Genomic DNA, 12,549 nt, shown 5'->3' on the forward strand with positions numbered 1-12,549 from the left:
AGGTTTAAAACGCCTTTTCCCCCACAGGTTATACTTTACTACGCATGCGCAAGGGTTCACGACACCAACTTCATTTACGTCTCTATCCAGAATGCCGGTGTTGTGCAATAATCAATGTCAATATTGTTCTCCATTATTTAAATATAACCAGGTTTGCACTTTATCAGTAATAACAATGTATTGTATAGGTCAGTTGTTTTAACTTATTCATTAACATTAATCGGTTCAAAGGAGTCATTAGTTCGCGAATTGGACGTTTGTGTGATTATCCCAGCAGTTAGGACATGGACATCCCACAAGGTTAGTGTCAACACAGAAAACATTACATCACTGGATAGGTTTTTTCGTTTATTTAGAGAGTAATTCTATGTCAGCTGAATGTGCGGAACACATTTCAGAGAAGATAAGGCAACGTATTTTAGCACAATTCACACCCAGCAGTAAATCTCCGAATGCTCCACATGAAACTTTGGTCTTCCAACCTTTTACCATAATGTCGTTTTATTCTGATTAATATGCGTGCGGGAGAGAGAGCAAGACAGCGCTTAATTTGTTTACACTTTCGCCTGGCTCCGAAGAGAGAGAGAGAGAGTGCGCGCGCGCGCGCGACCCACCTGGGCTCTCTCTCTCCCCACTGTCGCAAAACCTCAACTGTGCGCATGCATCAGTGGAACCAGACGATAGGCTTAAATATTTCCCGGCTTGACTTTTAAAAGCAGATGATTGGCTTTCCAGCGGGAGGGGCGGGACATGTGCATACAACCGCCATCTTTGCCGTTACGGGTTTTCCTTATATAGTTGTATTGAGGATTGAGGAAGTGGCATGTCTCTTATATAAATTGTCTCTGACAGAACATAATAAGATTTTTGAAATGTTTCAATGATTAATCATGTGTATGAGTGATGTGTGATGTGAATTGCAGCACCTAAAATTAAACAACAACAACAAAAGTCCTGTATTTTACCTGAAACCAGGACACATGCTTTCATTAAAGTCTTGTGGTTGAATCACAGGCTTGAACACAGTTTTGTTTTTAACTGGTCTGGATAGAAGATTTGACCTTAAATCAGAATGAAGAGGGTAAAGAATCAGACACACTGATATTGATGTAATTGTGTCATTAACTGAGTAACAGACCAACAGCTTTTACAGTGTGTGAATGTATTAACAATATAATACATAGAGCTTTACACAAGAGCACAATGATCATCATTAATAGACTGAAACTTGCAGGATTGTAATTTATTAAATTGCTGTATATTAATAACAATTTCATAAAATATCAAATACTATAAACATAACAGAAATTATATACTTGAGATCAGGCCGTGTGTCTCCACTCTTGAACTCTTCTGGGCGATCCATAGACCAGTTACTCTTCATAGACACACAGCTGGACTCTGGTTTTGAGCTCTTCTGCTGGACTGAACTGTTTTTAAAACTAAGAAAAATAAAAAGCATACAGACATATAAATGTTTACTGGAAGCGTCTGTCTTAGGAAAGACCAGGGAGTGTTGTTACACGTTTGCTTTAACGTCTGCAACTCAGTGTGTTTTGCAAATGTTTTGTCTTCGTGTGAAACAGCACTGTGTAGCTTTCAACAAACCAAACAAACTTCAACACTTTCTGAACCAGCAGTTAGAATAATCTGATTAATTTTACACCTCCTACATTATATAAAGATAGAAAAAATCTCAGCTTACATTTACTTGATGTCATTGCTATTAACAGACTGACTGACTGATAAATGTTGCTTTTAAAAGGTTAGTTCACCCAAAAATGAAAATTCTGTCAGTAATTACTCACCCTCATGTTGTTCCAACCCCGTAAGACCTTCGTTCATCTTCGGAATACAAATTAAGATATTTTTGATGAAATCTGAGTGCTGGCTCACTCCTCCATAGGCTTCTATAGACGTTATAACTTGCTGGCCCAGAAAATGCATTAAAGACATCGTTAATATAGTCCAAGTGACTACAGTGGCTCAATCTTAAGTTTATAGAGCGACGAGAATACTTTTTGTGCGCAAAAACAAACAAAAACACTACGTTAAAAAACTCGAGGTCCAAAGAAAAGGAAATGAATAGTGGAATAAAGTCGTTATTTTTGTTTGTTTTTGCGCACAAAAAGTATTCTCGTCGCTTTATAAACTTAAGATTGAGCCACTGTAGTCACTTGGACTATATTAACGATGTCTTTAATGCATTTTCTGGGCCAGCAAGTTATAAAGTCTATAGAAGCCTATGGAGGAGTGATCCAGCTGTCAGATTTCATCAAAAATATCTTAATTTGTGTTCCGAAGACATAAGGTCTTACGGGGTTGGAACAACATGAGGGTGAGTAATTACTGACAGAATTTTCATTTTTGGGTGAACTAACCCTTTAACTATAACTTTTATAGAAATGATAGGGGAGGGGCACAACCTAACACTTTTTGATTTTTTTCAGTTAGTGTAAATCCACTTGTGGTTCAGAGTATTTATTTTTCTAGTGTATATGTCTAGTACAATTATGTGGTTTCATTTAATTAATTCTGTGTATACTTTTTTCTTTATTTACCCTGAGAGAATGGAAGTGAAATGTGACAACATGCCCCATAGGCGAGGCACATCGTAACATGACCATATGACAGATTAAAATGTTATCTGATCTAATAAAAAAAATATACTAGACAAACTAAAATATTTTGTCAATAAAATACAATTATTAACTTTTTCATATAAAATAATGGTTGCAGTATATTAATAACAATTTCATAAAATATCAAATATGGGGGGGGACCTTTTGTTGAAAGTACCTGCATTCTGGAGAAAAATCTCCATCTCTGGATCCTTGTGAATCAGCCATGATGAAGCTGCAGGAGAATCTGATGAGTTTGATCTCCTCCACTGACTCTGAATGAAGAAACATTCACACACTAAATTAAATGATTAAATTAAACAACCTACATAATTTAGCTGAACATATCTGGAGTGTGGGAGTAAAAGGATCATGTGACTGTGTTAACTCAAGCTCATGTTTACACATATGCTGTTAAACTCCTGAAGAATCACAGACATCATGAAAAACAAAAGAAACATTGAAGTGAAAGAAACCCTTTATTAAAGATTTTATACCAAACAATCACTTAAAATATCCTCCAGAAATTCATATTAATATGAGGAAGTCACACGTGAACACTCACCTTAATCAAACTTTTACAACATACAGGATCTCAAATCCTCCCGCTTTAACATCATAAACATGGAAATTCCTGCGTAAACGTTTCTATTTAACACTTTGATGCTCTGTTTTTCCGTGTCGTATTGGAATTTTACCTGCTTAAAATGGCGACAGGTTAACTCTAACTTACTTTCACTTTAGTTGAGTAGACTGTTAATGGAGGTACACCTAACATGTTTTTGTTAAAATAAAATACTGAACAAGTACATCATAAATCAATCATCCAACCTGTGTTTTTGTATTATCATGAATCACTACTGTAATGTATTGATGACAGGACAACTACTGTAATACGCGTTTATATTCGGACTATTTTAAACCGATGCGGAGAAGCACAGTAGTGCTGTGTGACTCGCCATTTTACAGAAAGCAAGGCGCAGCAGAAGTAAAGTAGATCCAGCGACAATGTTCTTCCGCAAGACGCAGCAGTTTGTTTATTAACCGCTAGAGCGCCAAAAGATACATCCCGGTATTTTAATTAATGCCTTTAAAAAGATCTTCATTTGTGTTCCGAAGATAAACGAATAACTTACGGGTTTGGAACGATAAGTGGATGAATGATTAACGACTTAAATGTCATTTTTGGGTGAACTAACACTTAAAACTATTTAACTTTCTGAAGCAACTGAATATGCTTTCCGGCTTTTTTCCCATATTTTTTCAATAATATATTTTTTTATTTTGTTTAATCAGTTTTTTTGTTTTAGATCCAGTGCATTACACTCACACAGTCACGTGTAAATGGATTTATAATGTCCGAATTACTAAATTTATGTCCATTATTATTATTATTTTATAATATTTTATTGCGGATATTTTGTTTTCTCAAAATCACAACATTAAACGTGCAGTTAACAAATGATAGACACTCTCAGAGAGTGATGTTCAGTCTATGCTAAATATATAATGTAATAATCTATAAGCCAAGTCATATTTAATTTCACTCATTCACTTCACCTTGACAGAAAATATGATCCATGCCAGTTCACTGAAATATATCATGAAAGTAGCCTACTTACTATTTTGACGTTGGTTCTTCGTTAATATATCATGTTTTCTCCTTCACAGCACATCCTGAAAAACACTTCCAGTTGAACTGAACTTTGTGTTCGGAAAAGAGTATGTAGTCTAACAGGTTTTCCTGCATGCGGAGTAGCACATTACCTGCGTTGACCCGCCATAGACATAAACAGAGAGAAGTAGATCCGGCTACATTGTTCTTCCGCAAGACGCAGAAGTTTGTTTATTAACCACTAGAGCAATACCTTTAAAAAGTTCTTCATTTGTGTTCTGAAGATAAACGAATGTCTTACGAGTTTGGAACGATATGTGGATGAGTGATTAGCGACAGAAATGTCAGTTTTGGCTGAACTAACCCCGTTTAAACTAATGAATTTTCCTGAAGCACTTTAAGATTTATAATTTCCTGTGTAATGACATCATGGAGTAGACTACGTTACTGGAAGAACGTTTGATCAGGACATTGAGAGAACCTTGCAAGCTAAACATTTTTTTGTTGTTGTTAAAATGATTTATTTCCTTGCTCTTTTTATTTGTTTGTTCATATTTTTTTTACCATATATTTTTATTTTATTTTTTTCCAGTTTTTTTTTAGATCCACTGTCTACAACACACTCACAGTAACGTGTAAATGGCTTATGTCCGTATTACTAATTTTATGTCCATTATTCTTTTTTTATTCATATTTTATTGTGGATGTTTTGTTTTCTCAAAATCACAACATTAAACAGGCAGATATCAAATAATAGACACTCTCAGAGAATGTTAAGTCTATGTTAAATATATAATTTAATAATCTAAAAGCCAAGTCATATTTAATTTCACTCATTCACTTCACCTTGAAAGCAAATACATGTATGATCCATGTGTCCCAGTGCACTGAAATATTTCATGAAAGTACTTACTGTCTTGATGTTTGTTATCCATTAATGTATCATATTTTCTCCTTTCACAACATGAAAAACGTCTCAGTTACATGGTAACCCTCGTTCCCTGAAGGAGAGAACGGAGACGTCACGTTGAGACCGACGAATAGGAATCTCGCTAGAGAGGAATAAGGCTTTAGACAGGCTTTTTATCACACCACTAAAACATGACGCACCTCCATGATTGAGCCACACATGTGTGCTCAATTTCAAGCCGGGGTTCGTGTCTTCTCATTTAAAATCTACAGAACCATTACAAATGGAAAACTACTAATAAGGCAAGTCAAATATTAATAATTCTAAACCTGTCACATATAGAATTAGTTACATGTTAATGAAAGTCTTGTGTGTTTTGCAATGTATATGTATAAATTGTTCTTACCCATTACCCATTATGCTGCTTTCCATCTAATGTAATCATGTTATTTTAGTAAATAAATGTCACAGTTGTATTACCTTTTTATGATGAGACCAATTTAACACAGCATCACCCTTCAAATGTTCACATCTTCTCTTTATATAATCGCGCTCCTTTCTTGAGCAGCGATTGGGATATTAGTTAGCCTGCAAAAAGTTTTTGATTTGTCTAACTTTAATTGCATCATTTGCTGTGTCAGTATATGGCCTAACAACAACGACACCAGTAACAATAATGACACTTAATTTATAGACCTTTTCATCTGTTCCTGTAAGCAGACAACAACAATGAAAGCACATGATGTGATGAATAAGGAAAGATAATATGTTAATGAGATTCATGAGACCAGTCAAATGAAGAGATCTGACATATTACATTTTTCATTTTAATATTTACATTACACAAATTTATATTATATAAAAAGAGGCCCACACCCATTATATTTTATTTATAAAACCGATAGGCCATTGTGGCCATTGAAGCGGAAAGGTTGAAAGAAAGACATAAAAACAGGACAACATCCCAAAAGCCTGAAATCAGCTCCACATGAAGCGCTGGTGTCGTGTCTGTCAGGGCTCTCAGTAATCTGGGCAACACGCGTTTCTTCAGTGCAGTCGTGCAGGTAAAGCCTCAGAGTTTGAAGAATCACACATTCTGAAATAGTTGCTGTTAAACGTGAAGAAGGGCAAAAAAGAGTAGGGAAATCCTAATACCTTTCTATACCGAGAAGAATGTTAGAAGAAAATTGTGGACCAGAAGGGAGAAGAAAGCAGAACTTTCCTTCACGGCGGCTGTTGTTGGTCAGGTGGAAAAACAGGTGGATTAGGAAGTACGAGGAATAGCACGCTGAGAATGTGTACGTTCAGGCCGGGCCGGGAGAGAAACAGAAGTGGATGAGGGATGAGGGATGAGTCTTGCTTTTATGAGATGCTTAAGAGTTTGTTATAATGCTGGAATTGTTAAAACTAATGAAGAGATCGTAGAGTTGAGCTCTTGATGATCTGCGGGAGAAATGGACTCCAGAGCTGGAGAGGACTTGACGTTGGCTGTTGACAGACCATTTTGAAATGTGTGGAATCGGTGTATTAGCAGCGGTAGAATGAAGAGATGAAGTCTGTGAAGAAGATGGAGGACGCGCAGATTAAACTGGTGATCTTGAGGGTGGAGGAGGGAGTGTTTTCTGGATGAGATTGTGTGAAAGTGTGTGTGTGTGTGTGTGTGTGTGTGTGTGTGTGTGTGTGTGTGTGTGTGTGTGTGAGTGTGTGTGTGTGTGGTCAGAGTGGGTGGAGGCTGTTTGTGGGTCAGTGAACCCAAAGTTCCTAACACAGAATTGATCTGACCTGAGATCAGCTGCAGAGAGTCGCGACTACTGCACCTTTACTGGAACTACGGTGAACATTTTAGAACATTCTCAGACCTCACTCATATGAGGAAAAGGTGTCATGCCTCAGACTGAAAAGCTTCAGGTCTCAGGAAAAACAACATCAGGGTCAAGTCTCGTACAATTATGCATCGGATGAAACAGCCAGATTAAAAGATTCATTTATGTCTGATGCCTTTTTGTCTCAGGCTGTTTCACACTGTGTTGTGGGAACAGCTCTCCGTGCAGCAGTGTTGCACTGATGAGGTGCTGGGTGAAGGAGAACCGCTCCTTGGCATGGGTCAGGATGGTCTCACATACCTGTAAAAGATTCATCAGCTTAAATTTGCAATAAAGCTATTTTAATGAAAGTGAAGTAAGTCAAGTATGATTACTAAATGTTTTAACACCATTATTCCTAATTGCACTTTACAGTAAGTTTACTTCTCCTCACTTACTCCCTATTGGTTTTCATTACAAAACAAGGTTTAATTTCAATATGAAGAGTTCAGATGCAAAAGCCTCTAAATGCCATCTGAAATTTTCTTATAGAATGATAATTTTTATCAAGCTTGTGTATTTAAGTTCAGTAATTTCACTTAAATGACAATTAATAGGTAATCTTCATTGCCTTTTAAGTGAAATTATTGAATTTAAATATACGAGCTTGATAAAAATGATCATTCTATAAGAAAATTTCAGATGACATTTAGAGGCTTTTGCATCTGAACTCTTCATATACATAGTTCCTACATGATGTCACAACATACGGGCATTTACCGACCCGGCGCCATTTCTGTGGGCATGCTGTGGGCAGAACTTCAGTCTATGGGCAGAACATTAGTTAAGTTTAGTTAAGTATTAGTATTAGTATTAGTTAAGTTCGTGATAAAAAGTGAAAATGGTCATCTCCTGCTGGGTTAATGGATGTTCAAATCGTGCCGGAGGTTCAGTTAAATTTAAATCAGCCCTTTTTTTATTTGCGATGTTACCCGCGGTGGAGAATGCTTACAGACGTGCCTGGCGCGCGTACACACACACACACACACACACACACACACACACACACACACACACACCTTATAACGGTTACTTTACCATCTTCGGTGTAGAACCCAAAATATTTCTCAACACTACTTTTTAGATGAGTTCGGGTCGTAATTGCATGTCCGCTCAGGCTGGCCGTTCTGTTGGATTGGTTTCACACGCCATACCCCCGATTTCTCACGCTGAAGTGTCAACCTGGTCGGCCTAATGCCTGAAAGAGGAGTTTATCTATAGATCTACCAGTTTCGGGAATCTCCCGCATATTGATTGCGGCTTCCTGATGCACGCAAATTAGTTCAAATCTCCCGGAATCTACTGTGCTCCAAACCGCATGCGCTATTACACGCCACTTTAAAACCCGGATAGTTTATTTATAGTTCGATTACGGATATTTCACCTCATGTTCGAATGTATATTCGAATATAGAATAAAAAGTGACAGCCCTACCCGTCATTAGACTTCATAAATGTGAGAAGACTAAGCTTTTGTCAGAACAACAACGGCTGGCGAGGATAAACAGGAAAGAAACTCCCTCAAAACACGCAAGAATTTGCTCAGAGCACTTTATTTCCGCTGCGTATCTTATAATGTGTTGTTGACAGGCGTAATTTACTCAGTACTATCTTGTGTATGCTGGTAACTTGAGAGTTTCATTATTTAGATTACTTTATTACGAGGGGGATCGGTGTCGTCACGTCCGAGGCTCTCGTGGGCAACGCAAATAGATAATAATAGTTATATGGTGGGCCAAAACAATGTTCACAAACAGAGCATTGCTTCTGTAAAAAGATCTGCACTGTAAAAGATCTGTGACTTAAATAAAGTCTCTTTATAATCTCTGTCACTTTGTCTCTTCATGATTTTCGTAACATTATAAACAGAAAGAAATATTCGAAAATTGCTTGTAAAACTTTGTAAACACAGCAGCTTATGCCCTCAAAGATGGCGTCTCCGGGGAGGTCACGTGACATTAATTGGCCTGTGGGAACTATGTATATAAACCACATATTTTCTGTCACATGTGAGGATTCCTTACGCACTGAATTTCTTTCCAATTAAAACTGCTATTATTTTGCCATAAACCTGGAATCTACTGAGCTAACAAGAACATGGATGCAAATATAAATTGCAGACCACCTGCTCCATCAATCGACCAGTCAGATATGGCAATTCAAATATGCCATTCTTCAGGTTTTTTTTATTTTTTATTACATGGCTACATACCACCACAGGCCTAAAAAAAAACTTTGTAAAGGAAACACTGACAGTTACATCTCACACAGTTCCCTCTGAAGCCAGCCTCAGTTGTTCTCCTGGTCGTCGCTTTATAGGCTGCTGCTGGTCCGATATACCGTCCCCACACAGAGAGGGAATAGAGGCCCTGCTCCAAAAATAAAGTTGAAGTTGCTCAGACTTCTTAACTCCCACACGTGCACATCCACTGACTCATATACACACATAAGGACTAGCAGCTAGTAAACTGTGAGGTACATAATTCAATTTATATCATTGTTCTATTACATTTATGAGTTGGATGCATTCTGATGTGCATTTTTCCTGTGCAAATTATAGTCTAAATGACAATAAAGTTAATCTTTAATAACAACTAGGCCTCTTTTAGAAATTGACCTGGTGGACACCTGAATAAGCCTGTTGTTAGAAATTGTGTTTGATAACTATTTTACCTGCATTGTTATCCAAATCTAATGGTCTCTTTGCTTTTAAAATACTAAAAAAAATATATAATTGTAATGGGCTCTATGATAATCATCCACTTGGATGACTAGGCACATTTAGACACAGCTGGAAATAAGCAAATCACATTTCTAACAACAAAATCTTTATCAGCCAACAGTACATATAGTTATTTACCTGATCGTTTGCATGCTGTCTGCGAACCTCTGGACAAGTGCTTTAATGAAGACAGGGTCGATGTTCCTTTTCTGCAGCTGGTTGAACAGCATGTCCACATGGAGCATGATCTTGTGAAACAGTGGCAGAAAAAAAAAAACAGAAAGCCTCGTCTTCAAGCATCCTCACAAAGCCCCCAGCCTCTCTGACAGTTAGGGGATCAAAGTTTCCATTGGCTCTGGTGGTCTGAAATCACTTTCAGAGGTCATCCCTTTGCTCGTAACCTACTGTATGTTCACAGCACGACTGTGGAAGTTCCAGCGTGTTGTAGAGGCTCTGGGAAGTCTATGGGCAACCACTTGGTCAAGCACGGTGGTTCACTTGGGTGACCTGGAGAAGAAAGCAGAAAATCCTGCAAGATTGGGGGAAAAAGTGCTGATTTTGGGTATATGTGACGTTGCCTGCTGCATGATGAGATTCAGCTGTTGCGCATATCTGTGGACGTAGTGAGCATTTTCGTGGACATCGATTACCTTGCGCTGCACTCCGCCGGTGGCTCCCTCATTACATTAGCTCCGTCATAAGCTTGGCCGATAAGTTTGGCTTTTTGTCCATCTGGGAGTATGATGCTTAGCCTCTCGAGAAGCGCTGTATCGATGGTGTCTGTGGTGGCATTCTGGATCGTAATGAACTCGAAAAAACGCTCTTGGATGTTGTTGTTGCCGTCGATGTAACGTAGCACAAGCTGGTAGTGGGTGGAAATGTCAGTCGTCTCATCGTCTTGTATGGCGATGAAATCTGCACGCTTCACTTCCTCCAGAATGTAATCCTTCAGCACTGACAGCATGCAGTCTAACAGCTCGTTTTGTATGGTCTTTGACATACCTTTAAAAAACGGTGGCTGTGTTAAGGTGCTCCTCCAGCACGCTGTCGAGTGAGGCAACAAAGTCCACCAGTTCCCTGAAAATGCCGGGATTGTTCAAGGTGTCAGTCTTGTCATGCCCACGCAAGGCCAGCTCAAAAGCCCCAGAAAACTTCACACAGTCGATTATTTTGGATAAGATGTGCCGGTTTTTATCCACCTCCTCATTGTGTTTCCTCATCGCAACCCTGTGGCCTTCGTCAAGCTGCGTAGCAATGCTAACTCTTCCCAGTATAGCTATCTTAACGGAATTATCCATGTGTACCTTGGTGTTCTCGTGTTTCGTTACTTTCTCAGACAGGTGCTTCACATCCCTCACTCCGTTAACAGTCCATGCTGGATCTGTCCCGTTGTTTTAAAAAGTAAGCACAGAAAGCAATATAATGCATTCACATGACCACATCTAGCTAGCCAGACCTTTCTAGTATAATGTTACCAGCTACGAGAAAAGCCTCGCACACACTGCTTCCCTTTATCGCTAGCCTGCTGTCTGATAGATATGTCAGGCTGATCTGGGCCCAGCTCTTTCACAAGGAGTTTATTTGCCAAAGTTCTCCTCTCAAATGGATCTTGGAGGAGAGATTTTAGCGAGTTAGGGTTGGGTCTTGTGGGAGTAATTTCGTTCCCCATTGTCATTCAGTAAAAATGGCACCCTACGACTCATCATGACTTTCGGGTGATAAAATAATCGCCCATAGCCGACTAGATCTGAGCTCGCTCATTGGCTACAGTTTATGTCAAACATTCATTTCTTAAATCAGCAATTGGCTAAGCTGCTCCACAGACCTGCCTCCATGGGGCATTTCTCCCTAGCGCCCTCTATTGGCCAGCCAACCCTGTGGTAATTGTTGGTTTCTAATAAATAGGGATGGCTGACGCGAAACTGACGTTCCGAAGCTTTTCGAGATCCCGAAGCGCAGATGTTTCGAAACACTGATCCGAAGCGTGATTCAAAACACCCATGTCACGTGACTACGGCTAAATGAAGATTCGGAGTGTTTCACAAGTGTTTCGACAGGTGGCTTGATCCGCCGAATCAGCGCTTGATTGACAGGGTCGGGAACAGACCACACAATCGCACATCTGTATAAAAGTGAAGTCAACGCATCTGAACCTCGTGGGTTTTTGTGAGAGGAGTTTGATTTTTAGATAGCGGATTTTTGGTGATATAGTGACATTTATAGTGTGATTTGTTTAGTTATATTTAGGCTTACATTTAAATTTACACATTGACTGATAGGCTAGAGACAGACAGAGTATACATATAGTGACACATTAATAGATGCACAGATATAAATTTATATAGACTGATAGATTAATAGATAGATAGATAGATAGATAAAAATGGAGGCTCCACAGAAGAGATGCCGTACATCTGTGGTGTGGGAGCATTTCCATTTGGAAACCCCAAATAAAGTGAGATGTATGTATTGTGATCAGCAGCTAGCCTACTGCAACAATACATCATCCATGATGCGCCATTTGAGGAGCACTCATCCTGCCATTTTGCAGGGTGCAGAGGATGGTAGCATTCCCCCTGTACCTAGGCCTGCTATGTCAGTCTATGTTATGTTATGTAATCTGATTCATGTAATTTATACTTCATATATGCCGTCAGTTTAGGATTTGTTACTAATTGCTGTTTTCATTTTCATTCAGAGCCACAAATGTCAACATCAGGCCCATCATCATCATCAACATCAACATCAGTAGAAACACAGGACAGTTCATGGGAACTTTTTGATAATCGTATCCGTGAAACCCAGATGATACACAATGCT

At 38.7% G+C, this 12,549-nt stretch overlaps 1 protein-coding gene across 31 annotated transcripts in view; it reads right to left on the bottom strand.

Moving 5' to 3' along the window:
* LOC309506206 (NACHT, LRR and PYD domains-containing protein 3-like) overlaps nt 1-12,549 on the bottom strand; it is a 231,371-nt gene that overhangs the window by 43,487 nt on the left and 175,335 nt on the right. Inside the window, exons 9-10 of one of the 31 annotated variants that reach the window (XM_082179894.1) lie at nt 1,317-1,442; nt 966-1,061 (exon numbers count right to left, since the gene is read on the bottom strand). The exons of 29 other annotated variants lie outside the window; for them this stretch is intronic. In XM_082179894.1, coding sequence (XP_082036020.1) covers nt 966-1,061; nt 1,317-1,442 — 222 coding nt within the window. The remainder of the gene's footprint in view (nt 1-965; nt 1,062-1,316; nt 1,443-12,549) is intronic. One more of the 31 variants, XM_082179898.1, reaches the window with a different exon arrangement.

The sequence above is a fragment of the Leuciscus leuciscus genome, assembly GCF_965113295.1.
Source record: "Leuciscus leuciscus genome assembly, chromosome: 9".
Lineage (NCBI taxonomy): Eukaryota > Metazoa > Chordata > Actinopteri > Cypriniformes > Leuciscidae > Leuciscus > Leuciscus leuciscus.